Source organism: Panulirus ornatus, chromosome 7, assembly GCF_036320965.1.
Source record: "Panulirus ornatus isolate Po-2019 chromosome 7, ASM3632096v1, whole genome shotgun sequence".
Taxonomy (NCBI): Eukaryota; Metazoa; Arthropoda; class Malacostraca; order Decapoda; family Palinuridae; genus Panulirus; species Panulirus ornatus.
The window spans coordinates 2861006-2876782 of record NC_092230.1 but is presented as its reverse complement, the minus strand read 5'-3'; the positions used below and the strand labels follow the sequence as shown (position 1 = coordinate 2876782).

Genomic DNA, 15777 nt, shown 5'->3' with positions numbered 1-15777 from the left:
CCGGGAAATCATATGGAGACAAAAAGAGAACAGTGGACGTAATTTCCTGCTGATAATGTCTTCCTGCGCCACCAACATGACAACATTCCACCACATACTGACACCACCTCCACCTCCACATCTCTCTCTCTCTCTCTCTCTCTCTCTCTCTCTCTCTCTCTCTCTCTCTCTCTCTCTCTCTCTCTCTCTCTCTCTCTCTCTCTCTCCCTTCCTATCTATCCATCTATCCATAAGCCCCTGCGTCTACCTCTCCCCCTCTCGCTCCTCATCACCTCCTGGCTTCCTCCTCCCCTCCTTCCTTGCCCCTCCACCCTGGCCATAACCCAGAGCGGGCCAGGCGGCAGGAGTTGCACGGGGGCAGCACCTAATTTGGTGGCATATAATCGACCATTAGCGGGAGGCGTGCCGCAGCCTCCACCACAGACTCGTCCCGCTGAAACAGCTGGGAAGATGGGGAGGAGGAGGTCACGGAGAGAGATGGGGGGGGGGGGGGAGGAGAGTTATGGAGGGAGAGGGAGCACGTGCAGACAGACGGAAGCAAAAAAAAAATGGTAGATGATTAACACCTCGTACGACAATATAGTTATAAGTTGAGTGTACTTTGGTGAGTTGCACGGGAGTGATCGAGAGGGTGAAGGCATGTACAGAGAGCATCAGGCTGGGGAAGAGCAGTGTGCTTTCAGAAGTGGCAGAGGAGGATGTGTGGATCAGGTGTTTGCTTCACGGAGTGTGTATGAAAAATACTTATACAAACAGAAGGATATGTATGTGGCATTTATAAGGCTGAAAAAAACATATAATAAGGTTAATAGGGATGCCTAATGGAAGATTTTAAGAGTATATGGTGTGTGAGGAAAGCTGCTCGAAACAGTGAGAAGTTTTTATCAAGGATGTAAGGCGTGTGTACGAGTAGGAAGGGAAGAGAGTGAACGGTTCTAAGTGAAAGGTGGTCTGCGGCAGGGGTGTGTGATGTCCCCATGGCGGTTTAATTGGTTTATGAAAGGGGTGGTGAGAGAGAGAAGGGCGACTATGCAATCTATAGGGGACGAGAGGGTCTGGGAAATGAGTCAGTTGTTTTTGCTGATGATTCACCATTGGTAGCAATTTCGAGTGAGAAACTGCAGAAGTTGGTGACTGAGTTTGGAAGAGTGTGTGAGAGGAGGAGGGTGAGAGTGAGTGTGAATAAAAGTAAGGTTATTGGGCTCAGCAGAATAGTGAGTGGGACTGGTTAGTTGGGGAAAGAGTTTGAATCAAGAAGAATTGAAGGAAGTGAAGTGTTTCAGACAACTGGAAGTGGACATGGCAGCGAATGCAACCATGGAAGTGGAAGTGAGTCAGAGGGTGGGTGAGGTGGCGGAGGTTCTGGGAGAATTGAGGAATATGTGGAAGGGGAGGTCGTTATCTGGGAGGGCGAAAATGGATTTGTTTAAAGGTATCGTTGTCCCAACAACACTGTATGGATGCGAGATATGGGCCATAGATGAGATCGTGAGATGTGGTGAAAATTAAATGTTTGAGAACAATATGTGATATGTGGTGCGAGGTGGTTTGATGAAGTAGGTAATAAAAGGGTAAGAGAAATGAGTGGTAATAAAAAGAGTGTGGTTGAAAGTGCAGAAGAGAGTGTGTTGAAATGGTTTGGTCACATGGAGAGAATGAGTGAGGAAAGGTTGACAAGGAGGATATATGTGTTAGAGGTGGAGGGAACATGGAGAGGGGGGACATCAATTTAGAGATGGAAGGATGGAGTGAAAAAATTTCGACTGAACATGCGGGAGAGTGAAAGGCATGCACGGAATAAAGTGAATTGAAACGATGTGGTTTCCTTAGGACGACGTGCTGTCATTGGCCTGAACCAGAGCATGTGAAACGTCCGGGGTAAACCATGGAAAGGTCTGTGGAGCCTTGCTGTGGACAGGGAGCTGTGGTTTCGATGCATTACACATGACAGCTAAAGAATGAATGTGAGCGGATGTGGCTTTTTTTGCTGTTGTTGTTGTTCCTGGAGCTATCCCGCATCCATGGTCAGATGACACAGTTCTGGTGTTAACGTAAAAATAATTTAGAAAATGAATAATGGATTTACTTTCAGAAAGCGAACGTGGTTTAATTTTACGAAGAATAACATAACATGGTTTTACCATGACGGCCCTTCGTAACCATGATCTCGCCAGGGGACCGCAGGCTAATTCCCTCGTCTGACCCCTGACCTCTGACCCTGAACTTGCGAAGGTGGGGTGGGGTGGGGGGTGGGGGGGAATGATCTTCAATAAGGGTTGCAACACCGCAGATCAAACCCCCCTCCCTCCCCAGGACCCTCCCTTGCCCCTCTTGACCTCTATTGCCCAGAGCCATCACCTCCTCGTTCCCTTAGAGGAACTGGGGGCTTCTGTCACGTGAGAGAGTCTGGCAATCGTCGGGGATTGAAGGTGAATGGAACAAGATCACACACTGATCACCGTGGCTAACCACCATCGCAACGTTGGCTCTCACTGATCTGCGGGGTTAGGGCAGGAGCCCTTAAGCCAATGGAAGGCAAAGTGCAGGCACTATATATTCTTTCTTTTTTTTCTTTCAAACTATTCGCCATTTCCCGCATTAGCGAGGTAGCGTTAAGAACAGAGGACTGGGCTTTGAGGGAATACCCTCACCTGGCGCAATTCTCTGTTCCCTCTTTTGGAAAATTAAAAAAAAAACGAGAGGGGAGGATTTCCAGTATATATGTATATATATATATATATATATATATATATATATATATATATATATATATATATATATATATATATATATATATCAAGCACTCGTTTCAGCTCATACAGCAAGGATCTGCAAGTCTCGTCCAATTTGAGCAGTCTCGCCATTACGTAAGAATGGGAACCCACACGTCATGAGGTTTATGAGTCACCGCACGTGTGTGTGTGTGTGTGTGTGTGTGTGTGTGGGTGTGTGTGTGTGTGTGTGTGTGTGTGTGTGTGTGTGTGTGTGTGTGTGTGTGTGTGTGTGTGAGGCAAATGATAATAACATCATGGGACCACCTTGTCCGGTACGAGCCAGACATGACAACAGTTCCAGGAACCTGGAACTCGTGACTGGAAACGCATCTATCTACTCTCTCTCTCTCTCTCTCTCTCTCTCTCTCTCTCTCTCTCTCTCTCTCTCTCTCTCTCTCTCTCTCTCTCTCTATCCTCAGAGGGGTCAAGACAGGGACTTGCCCCCACACACACACCTCTAGGTACTCACCCTCTTATTCCTGCGGCGGAACTTCATCCTCAGCGTCCACACGGGCGCGCGCCCTTCGGGACTCCGTCAGGCTAAGCGGGAGGGCATAACAGTCGCGTAGCACTGTGGGCGCCGGATCCCGGCCTCTAGGCCGTGGTGGCACCGCCAGGCATTGGTGCCCGGCCCAGGAGCTGGGTGCCAAGGGAGAGGCATCCTTCCCGACAATATGTTCGCCTCATCCTCACCGTACAACACTAGGCATGGTCGACCCCAAAATAAAAAAATTCCCTCCTCCTCTTCTCACACACGAATAATTTTTAACTGTTCTCTCGAAGACTTGATGAATTGTATCAAACACTTCAGCGGGGATGCCTCACATGTAGTAACAGATGCGTTCGGGGTAGTTTCAGTTTCCACACACGTCTAACATCACATAAAATTGGAGAGGAATCTATCAAAATTATAAAATTACATTTGGCATAACCTCACAAAGTTGTAATCCAGAGTTACTTTCTATATCACTCGACGTATTGGTCAATTCCTGTTTATATACTGGCAGTTTTCCTCCACACTATCATACGCAAAGTATATTATCTGAGGAAAGCATTTATCTTATATATACACAGTCATCTATGGATACAAGACTTTCAAATACTTTCACAGACAGGTCAGGATCCACGGGTAGGTCAAACGAGTTCACCTGAAAACTGACTGTCAGGAATCGTGCTGCTATAATATACACTATAGGCACTGCTATATAATATCACAGTCACCTCAACACGTCACATAACCTAAACACAAAATTACGATAAAACATTAATGAATCACCTGACACGTTGCTCCCAGAGCAAGTGAACAAAAAAAAAAGTAACATACTTTTAGTGTACTCGGGTGTCTTTTGTTTTTATATGGGTAAACTCAAGTGTAAGCTTAGGCGGTACACACAAACACCCACCCACACCCACCCACCCACCCACACACTCACACATACACACACACTCACACATACACACAAACACGCACACATACACCTGTAGAGTCTATGGCCCTCAAAAAAAATCGATCTCCCCTCCTTCCCTCGGTAATCTACCCCTCTCCTCTCCCCTTACACCTGCCCTCCTCCCCCAACTACCTGTTACTCCCAGCTCAAGTAACAAGACCACTCGAGACGGGTGAGGCTGTACTGTTCATCTGCCGTTAACAGAGACGTGCAAAGGGAGGCACCTCAAGAGTGCACTGGACCTACAAAGTGGACCACACCAGCCATAGTTGTGTGGGCCTCAGTGAGGGATGCCTGCCGCTTCCAACACCTGGGTCCACCAAATACCCAAACCCACCAGCCTGGTCCCAGCCTGGTCTGTAGGGGTGAAGACCCCGAAAGACCTCAACAGGGGCAATACAACACAATACAATAAAACACAATACAATACAACCCATGAGCCTCCCTGTAATTACACCTTTGTAACCTGAACCCCCCAGAAATACAGACCTCCTCTCCTACCCCCGGCGACCGTCCCCGGACAAAAGTAACAGAGTAATTCCAACATTCCGACACTCACAAATAGCTTTGTAAGGGGTACGGTAATGTTCAGAAGGAACAGTTGGCTGAAAGGCAGCAATTCAGGCCGCTTTTTCTATTATCATTATCGTTATTAACTGAGAAAATCACTTGATATTGGGAAAGATTCAAAGGGTCCGAGGCTTGCAAATATAACAGAGATATTGAGAAAAAAAAAAGCAATCGGAAAATATCATCCAATAGCCTTGACGCATTATGTGTTGGGTTCCCTAATGGACACCATCAACTGAGACAAGACTGTAATTCATCTACAGGACCGCCGTTCACTAAACGATCCACAGATTGGTTTGAGATGAAACCATTCATGTACGACAAATCTGCAGGATTTTCTTCGTGTTATCATCAACATGTATGACGAAAACAAAGCGGATATCATCTACTTCGATTCTCACACAGCAGTCGATAACGTTCCACACCAAAGGTTGACAGCTAAAGTTAAGTCACAAGGTACAAATGGCGTTGTGGTTCGGTGGTCAGGAAACTGTTTGAGTGGCCGTAAACAGAGAGTGGTGATCAACTGGCCAAGCCTCAGAGCGGTTGGACGTAACAAGTGGCGTGCCACAGGGATCAATCTTGGGACCGGTTCTCTTTCCCAGATATATGAGAGACAATGGTAATTGGCCTGTGTTGTAAGGCATCGTACGGCCCAAATAGCTGTGGGGCGTCAGGCTGGCACATCATAGTAATGGAATGAGACACGTAGCTCTTAGCTCAATGGTAACCTCGAGAATACCGCTGCCTGTTTAGCCTTCATATAGACCTAGCGTAACTCCTGCACGAGCAGGGGTAAAATTGTTTTATTTACATACGTCCTTTACATGTTCTGAGACATACGTAAGGCAAGGTGCCATACCCAGCTGTGGGAGTAGAAGACCTCGGAAAACACCGTAAGGTAAGGGAGATTGGGTAAGGTGATGCGAGGCAAACGGGGGCGCTAAATTAAGGGTTGATATATAGTTCTGTCTAACTACTGATGACGTTTTGAACTTAGATGATGAATTATAAGGGCCGCACCGTCGTGCTCAAAGGTCGTGCCGTTGTGTTCAAGGGTCGTACCGTCGTGCTCAAGGGTCGTACCGTCGTGCTCAAGGAGGCAACGACCATGCGGCGGGAGAGGTAACATCAGAACCCATCACATGTGGTGGTCATCACATGTGGTGGTTACCACAAGTGTCTGCAACATTAGCCTCACCACCTCAACCCCCCCTCTCTCTCTCTCTCTCTCTCTCTCTCTCTCTCTCTCTCTCTCTCTCTCTCTCTCTCTCTCTCTCTCTCTCTCCATAAATACGTGAGCTTCTAAATCCATTAAATTATATACGTGGTCAACAACACACTAAATACACCATCTTACCAGGAAGATACACATGAGTAAGATCAGTTCGTTATGAAACTCGAGAAATAAGATTCGGTCAAGGTATCATCATCCACCTGTGCCCAACTGAAGGAAGTAAAGACAACAGGTGAGACCCTTCAAGACGACGGTGCGACCCTTCAAGACGACGGTACGACCTTCAGAACGACGGTACGACCCTTCAAGACGACGGTACGACCTTCAGAACGACGGTACGACCCTTCAAGACGACGGTACGACTTTCAAGACGACGGTTCGACCATTCAAGACGACGGTACGACCCTTCAAGACGACGGTACGACCTTTCAAGACGACACTACGACCTTTAGAACGACGGTACGACCCTTCAAGACGACGGTACGACCTTCACGACGACGGTACGACCCTTGAAGATGAGGGTACGACCCTTCAAGACGACGGTACGACCTTCAGAACGACAGTACGATCCTTTAAGACGACGGTACGACCCTTCAAGACGACGGTGCAACCCTTCAAGACGACGGTGCGACCCTTGAAGATAACGGTACGACCCTTCAAGACGACGGTACGACCCCTTAAAGCACGGAGGTGTACAAGGAGTACCATGACCCCCGGCCTTCGACCTCGCCTTAAAGGTCGGGGTCAAGGGTTTACGACGCATCGTAACAAGCAAGGGTCGCCGCCAGGTCGTGCTCCATGCGTTGAGGGGGATCCGATCATCTGCCAGCCTCCACCACCACTCACAGAAACCGGGAACTGGCACAAACGAGAATGAGAGAGAGAGAGAGAGAGAGAGAGAGAGAGAGAGAGAGAGAGAGAGAGAGAGAGAGAGAGAGAGAGAGAGAGAGAGAGAGCAAACAGGTAACCACAAAGTTCTACAGTTTATCGTCACGACTTGCATAAGTTTTCGGGAGAAACTTAATGAATAGAGCAGGTCAGAAAGTTCCCTGCCTCCTTACATACATATATATTCGCCATTTCCCGCGTTAGCGAAGCAACGTCAAGAACACAGGACTGAGCCTTAGAGGGAAAACTCCTCACTTGGCCCCCTTCTCTGTTCCGTCTTTTGGAAACGGGAAGGGAGGATTTCCAGCCACCAACTCTCACACCCTTTTAGTCGCCTTCTTCGACCCACAGGGAATACGTAGGCAGTATTCTTCCTCCTCAACCGTGGCAGACTTACGTGTGTGTGTGTGTGTGTGTGTGTGTGTGTGTGTGTGTGTGTGTGTGTGTGCGCGCGCGCGTGACGTCTGGGAAGACGTTAGGGCGGATATGACGTCACGTAAAATTGTGTTTCCAGTCAACCTGGAGTGACGCACGTCTCCCCCACCCCCTTCCACCTTCCACCCAAGATAAATGCCTCTCCCCCCCCCAGCCCGAAAGTTGAACTCCAGCTCCTGCTCAGGAAACACCATCCCCCTCCCTCCCTCTAACCACACGTCCAGCTCCAGCTCAGGAAACACCATCCCCCTCCCTCCCTCTAACCACACGTCCAGCTCCAGCTCAGGAAACATCCCCTCCTCACCCCCATGGCAAGAGTTACTTGCCCACAACAACGGACTGTGGTAAATTGTCCGTCATTCACACCACGATCTGTTGAGCACGACGGTACGACCCTCGAGCACGACGGTACGACCCTTGAGCACGATGGTACGACCCTTGAGCACGACGGTACGACCCTCGAGCACGACGGTACGACCCTTGAGCACGATGGTACGACCCTTGAGCACGACGGTACGACCCTCGAGCACGACGGTACGACCCTTCAAGACGACGGTACGACTTTCAAGACGACGGTTCGACCATTCAAGACGACGGTACGACTTTCAAGACGACGGTACGACCCTTGAGCACGACGGTACGACCTTCAAGACGACGGTACGACTTTCAAGACGACGGTTCGACCATTCAAGACGACGGTACGAACCCTCGAGCACGACGGTACGACCCTTGAGCACGACGGTACGACCCTCGAGCACGACGGTACGACCCTCGAGCACGACGGTACGACCCTTCAAGACGACGGTACGACCCTTGAGCACGACGGTACGACCCTCGAGCACGACGGTAAGACCCTCGAGCACGACGGTACGACCCTCGAGCACGACGGTACGACCCTTGAGCACGACGGTACGACCCTTCAAGACGACGGTACGACCCTCGAGCACGACGGTACGAACCCTCGAGCACGACGGTACGACCTTCAAGACGACGGTACGACTTTCAAGACGACGGTTCGACCATTCAAGACGACGGTACGACCTTCAGAACGACGGTACGACCCTCGAGCACGACGGTACGACCTTCAGAACGACGGTACGACCCTCGAGCACGACGGTACGACCTTCAGAACGACGGTACGACCTTCAGAACGACGGTACGACCTTCAGAACGACGGTACGACCTTCAAGACGACGGTACGACCTTCAAGACGACGGTACGACTTTCAAGACGACGGTTCGACCATTCAAGACGACGGTACGACCTTCAAGACGACGGTACGACCCTTCAAGACGACGGTGCGACCCTTGAAGATAACGGTACGACCCTTCAAGACGACGGTACGACTTTCAAGACGACGGTTCGACCATTCAAGACGACGGTACGACTTTCAAGACGACGGTACGACTTTCAAGACGACGGTTCGACCATTCAAGACGACGGTACGACTTTCAAGACGACGGTACGACCCTTCAAGACGACGGTACGACCCTTCAAGACGACGGTACGACTTTCAAGACGACGGTACGACCTTCAGAACGACGGTACGACCTTCAAGACGACGGTACGACTTTCAAGACGACGGTACGAACCCTCGAGCACGACGGTACGACCTTCAAGACGACGGTACGAACCCTCGAGCACGACGGTACGACCCTTCAAGACGACGGTACGACCCTTGAGCACGACGGTACGACCCTTGAGCACGACGGTACGACCCTCGAGCACGACGGTACGACCCTTGAGCACGACGGTACGACCCTCGAGCACGACGGTACGAACCCTCGAGCACGACGGTACGACCTTCAGAACGACGGTACGACCTTCAGAACGACGGTACGACCTTCAGAACGACGGTACGACCCTTCAAGACGACGGTACGACCTTCAAGACGACGGTACGAACCCTCGAGCACGACGGTACGAACCCTCGAGCACGACGGTACGAACCCTCGAGCACGACGGTACGACCTTCAAGACGACGGTACGACCCTTGAGCACGACGGTACGACCCTCGAGCACGACGGTACGACCCTCGAGCACGACGGTACGACCTTCAGAACGACGGTACGACCCTTCAAGACGACGGTGCGACCCTTGAAGATAACGGTACGACCCTTCAAGACGACGGTGCGACCCTTGAAGATAACGGTACGACCCTTGAGCACGACGGTACGACCCTTGAGCACGACGGTACGACCCTTCAAGACGACGGTACGACTTTCAAGACGACGGTTCGACCATTCAAGACGACGGTACGACCTTCAGAACGACGGTACGACCTTCAGAACGACGGTACGACCCTTCAAGACGACGGTACGACCTTCAAGACGACGGTACGACCTTCAGAACGACGGTACGACCTTCAAGACGACGGTACGACCCTTGAGCACGACGGTACGACCCTTCAAGACGACGGTACGACTTTCAAGACGACGGTTCGACCATTCAAGACGACGGTACGACTTTCAAGACGACGGTACGACTTTCAAGACGACGGTACGACCCTTGAGCACGACGGTACGACCCTTGAGCACGACGGTACGACCCTCGAGCACGACGGTACGACCTTCAAGACGACGGTACGACTTTCAAGACGACGGTTCGACCATTCAAGACGACGGTACGACCCTTGAGCACGACGGTACGACCCTTGAGCACGACGGTACGACCTTCAAGACGACGGTACGACTTTCAAGACGACGGTTCGACCATTCAAGACGACGGTACGACTTTCAAGACGACGGTTCGACCATTCAAGACGACGGTACGACTTTCAAGACGACGGTTCGACCATTCAAGACGACGGTACGACTTTCAAGACGACGGTACGACCTTCAGAACGACGGTACGACCTTCAGAACGACGGTACGACCTTCAAGACGACGGTACGACCCTTCAAGACGACGGTACGACTTTCAAGACGACGGTTCGACCATTCAAGACGACGGTACGACTTTCAAGACGACGGTTCGACCATTCAAGACGACGGTTCGACCATTCAAGACGACGGTACGACTTTCAAGACGACGGTACGACTTTCAAGACGACGGTTCGACCATTCAAGACGACGGTACGACCCTTGAGCACGACGGTACGACCTTCAAGACGACGGTACGACCTTCAAGACGACGGTACGACCCTTGAGCACGACGGTACGAACCCTCGAGCACGACGGTACGAACCCTCGAGCACGACGGTACGACCTTCAGAACGACGGTACGACCCTTGAGCACGACGGTACGACCCTTCAAGACGACGGTACGACCTTCAAGACGACGGTACGAACCCTCGAGCACGACGGTACGACCCTTGAGCACGACGGTACGACCCTCGAGCACGACGGTACGACCCTTGAGCACGACGGTACGACCTTCAAGACGACGGTACGACCTTCAGAACGACGGTACGACCCTTCAAGACGACGGTACGACTTTCAAGACGACGGTACGACTTTCAAGACGACGGTACGACCCTCGAGCACGACGGTACGAACCCTCGAGCACGACGGTACGAACCCTCGAGCACGACGGTACGACCTTCAAGACGACGGTACGACCTTCAGAACGACGGTACGACCCTTGAGCACGACGGTACGACCCTTGAGCACGACGGTACGACCCTTGAGCACGACGGTACGACCTTCAGAACGACGGTACGACCTTCAAGACGACGGTTCGACCATTCAAGACGACGGTACGACTTTCAAGACGACGGTTCGACCATTCAAGACGACGGTACGACCCTTCAAGACGACGGTACGACCCTCGAGCACGACGGTACGACCCTCGAGCACGACGGTACGACCTTCAGAACGACGGTACGACCTTCAAGACGACGGTTCGACCATTCAAGACGACGGTACGACCTTCAAGACGACGGTACGACCTTCAGAACGACGGTACGACCCTCGAGCACGACGGTACGAACCCTCGAGCACGACGGTACGACCCTTGAGCACGACGGTACGACCCTTGAGCACGACGGTACGACCTTCAAGACGACGGTACGACCCTTGAGCACGACGGTACGACCCTTGAGCACGACGGTACGACCCTTCAAGACGACGGTACGACCCTTCAAGACGACGGTACGACTTTCAAGACGACGGTACGACTTTCAAGACGACGGTTCGACCATTCAAGACGACGGTACGACTTTCAAGACGACGGTACGACCCTTCAAGACGACGGTACGACCTTCAAGACGACGGTACGACTTTCAAGACGACGGTTCGACCATTCAAGACGACGGTTCGACTATAATACCTTAATAACAGCACTATCACAACAATACATCATAATAACTAGAGCCAAAACACACACAAAAAAAGCGTAAATAGTTTACGAATAAAATCTATTTACACTGTAAATACGGCCGACACCATCACCATGGAAATATAGAGAAACATCATTTACACTCACTAATTATATCATTTTCAAACAGTAGGTATGGTATTTACGTCTCTTACAGCAATTAACACATTTACGTAAATAATTTACGGACAAAATACATTTACGTCGCATAGAGACAATATAACATTTACGGTACTTCATCTGCAGACGCTAAATTCATTTACATCATTTACAAGCATCGACTAACAACACAACAAGCACAACACTAAATAAAACACAGCAATTTGTACCAAGACAGAGAGATAGAGAGAGAGAGAGAGAGAGAGAGAGAGAGAGAGAGAGAGAGAGAGAGAGAGAGAGAGAGAGAGAGAGAGAAGAGGGGTAATCGCACTTCAGTAGGAATTCGGATAATTCAGTTTACAGAAAGTTCACAAGACACTGCATGTTCCACGGAAGCAATCCACCTCGTCAGGGCGTAAACAGTTCACATAGTTCTAACTCCTAACACGAGCGTACGTACATACCCGTGCTCCCTCTTACCCACACGCCGGAGAATAGACTATGTCCCTGCCCGTTAAATTTAGGGAAAGTTGGGGGTGCCTTGTGGATAAAGGGGGGGTTGTGTGGGAGATGTTTGGCCTGGGCAGCGAGATGCGTGTTCACTTACTCCTCTTACGCTATCTGGTTTTGATACTTATATCAGAATGATCTGTTAGATGGTACGATGTGCTTTAAAGTTATTTGGGTATAGGTTACGGATATGAATATCAGCAATGAAGACAGATTCAATAACATTATGGGGCACATAATCAGATGAGGGGTACAATGTGACTGGGTTGTTAAGGTCTCCAGGGTAATCGTTTTCTTGCCAATGTTTAGCAACAGCATTATTGAGGTCACCTCTGCGTACTGTATGACAGTACCAATAGCATCTTTCAGTTTCTATTTTACCCGTCTGTCCGATGTATATGCATCTTTACCTGCCTTACATTTAACGGCGTAAAAACTGAAATTTTCTGATAATGTGGCTTACTTTTAATTTATAGTCTTACCGATAGTGATGTGATTATGGACGGCAACATTAAAAGTACTGTCTTTTTAGTGCCTGTCTTACATTAACTACGTTAGGAGAATGGGGCAACACCAGACATTTAGATCCATCATTCTTTCCCACATTGTTGTTACTATATGTATAAAATGTCTTCCTCACTTTTTTAGTAAGCCTTGTTCACAAACCACTTAGGATAACATAAATTCGTAAAAGTATGTTTATATGGTTACATTCATCCTCTATACTTGTGGGGTGACATACACGCGATGCTCTTAAAGATATGAGCGATCTGAGCCTGAACATGCAGGAGGGTGAAAGGTGTGCACGGGATAGAATGAATCAGAACGATATGGTATACTGGGGTCGACGTACTGTCAATGGACTGAACTAGGACATGTGAAGCGTTCGGAGGAAACCAGAGAGAGGTCTGTGGGGCCTGGATGTGGACAGAGAGCTGTGGTATTGGTGTATTACACATGACAGCTAGAGAATGGATGTGAGCGAAGCGGCCTTTCTTCGTCTGTTCCTGGCGCTGCCTCGGTAACGGGAGGAACAGTGGGAGACACGCTCGGCATGCAATTCATCAGTGACCATCATGCACGACGGTACGACTCTTAAGCACGAGGATACGACCTTGGGATATGATAGCAGTGCTGTCGTACTCAGGAGTCGTACCCGTCGTGCTCAAGGAGCGCACCGTCGCATTCAAGGATCGTATCGTCGTGCTCAAGGATCGCACCGTCGCGTTCAAGGATCGTACCGTCGTGCTCAAGGATCGCACCGTCGTGTTCAAGGTGGTTCGCCAACAATGTGTTACCACTAAACTTATTACCTCCACACACACACACACACACACACACACACACACACACACACACACGTGCGTACATAGGTTAACGCGTTGGGTGCGCACACGACTCAAAAACACTTGCCTAGCTGACACTTGAGACCCTCACACAGACACCGTAAACACTTCAAACACCAACTATCTTTTCAGTGATTTTCAACACGTTGTAATTATGAGTTAATTTACTCGTTTACTATCACTTCCATGGGCGAACTACATGAGCTGGTTTTATTATTCATATCTTCTATCTTTTCTATCAACAAGCTTAAACTTTCTGTCACTTCCAACAGCAAGGAATATAAGTTTTATTAGAAGTTCTTTATATTTTCTTTAACTATCATTTCCACCAGCACAAGTATATATATATATATATATATATATATATATATATATATATATATATATATATATATATATATATATAATACTCAGGAAAACACATTTTCCACACACGTAAATATGTCATATTTCATGGTATGGGTGTTACCAGAGCCAAGTGTTCCCGGGTGTAGTGCTGTCACGTCACTACACCTGACCTGTTGGCTGTAGCTGGGTGTAGGGAGGATACACACACACACCCACACACCCTCCACGACACTCGCTACACGCGGTACTCTACCTCAACACCTTACTACTCCTCCGCCTGCCTCACCCTCCTCCCTGCTGCTGCTGCTGCTGCACCACCGCCCGGCCCAAACTGTCGTACCGCACGCCCGCCTTCCGCTGCCCGCCTCCGGATATCGAGTATTGGTAGTAAACAGAGAAATGCTACACCTCTTATATAAGACCATCTCAGCCACACACTTCTGCCGTCACTTTAATTACTACAGGTGATACTACTACCACAATTACTACTACTACTACTACTACTACTGCAACCTTTACTAGTACTAATCTTTCTACTTCTACAACTACTACTTCTACTACTACTACTGATATTACTACTATACTACTACAACTATTGTCACTACAATTATAATTACTACTATACTATCACTGCTATTACTACTGTTACTATAACTACAAGACTAATACTCCTACTACTACTACTACTACTACTACTACTACTACTACTACTACTACTAGACACTTAAGCACGACAGCACTATCGTTGGACATGATGGTTTGGCCTTTGTACAGGGTCAGGACAAAGGCCGTGCCATTGTACCTAAGTGTCGTACCGTCGTGCTCAAGGGTCGTACCGTCGTGCTCAAGGGTCGTACCATCGAGCTTAAGGGTCATACCGTCGTGCTTAAGGGTCGTACCGTCGTGCTCAAGGGTCGTACCGTCGTGCTCAAGGGTCGTGCCGTCGTGCTCAAGGGTCGTGCCGTCGTGCTCAAGGGTCGTACCGTCGCGCTCAAGGGTCGTATCGTCGTTCTCAAAGGAGTCAATTGATTGTGAATGTTACTATACCATTAAAGGTGACCTGTCTCCCCCTTCCTCACCCCGACGTCTTGCTAACCTCTAGACATTACAACTAAATAATAATAATAATATTACCACATTACTAGTCTTCTTCCTTACCATTCGCCACTAACTGGTCCTGTAGTTCCTACCATACATCCTCGTTATCACCGAATCACCTTACTAGCGGCTTGTCATCCTCGTTACCCTGTCACTTCCGCGTGATATCAAAACTTCAAATTATTCGTCGCAGACAACGGGAAGATCAAACGATTACCGAAGATTAAGGCTTAACGATATCGTTATCAGGGAAATGGACAGCGAGGGATTCACTGCGGAGAGCAGATGCACATGAACATCACCAAATCACTAGATGAAAAAATAAGCGAAAAAGATATACGAATACTGATGCCCGAGGAGTCTCATCTTCAGCGAAGGGAACACATCAGCAAATGCCTCTTGGCAAGAGATAGCGAGCTGGATTCTACCAACTAATACGACAAGAGGATCAATCTTCTCTTCAGAGAACATATGGGAGGACAGATCTGACGAGGCTATAAAGAACAAGTGCAAAAGCCGCGCGTCTTCAGAGATGGTCGGCTGGATCTGACGAACTCATCAGACGAGACAAAACTAAGAGGCTGGACTTCTACCAACCTACCACACAAGAGCAACGGTGGCCTCCTGGCCAGGCTGGAGTGTGCGATCCTTCAAGACGAGACGGACAACGTTCTACAACGCAGTAGTCATCTTCCCCGCGTTACAACGC

General features: G+C 49.2%; 1 protein-coding gene across 9 annotated transcripts in view; it reads right to left on the bottom strand.

Annotated features, from left to right (window-relative positions):
* The window catches only part of LOC139749369 (uncharacterized), a 424871-nt gene that overhangs the window by 199225 nt on the left and 209869 nt on the right, over nt 1–15777 (bottom strand). Inside the window, exons 1-2 of one of the 9 annotated variants that reach the window (XM_071663140.1) lie at nt 14092–14204; nt 3244–3645 (exon numbers count right to left, since the gene is read on the bottom strand). The exons of the other annotated variants lie outside the window; for them this stretch is intronic. Coding sequence (XP_071519241.1) covers nt 3244–3270 — 27 coding nt within the window. The 5' untranslated portion in view covers nt 3271–3645; nt 14092–14204. Of the gene's footprint in view, nt 1–3243; nt 3646–14091; nt 14205–15777 lie in introns of those variants that run through there. 9 annotated transcript variants of the gene reach the window in all.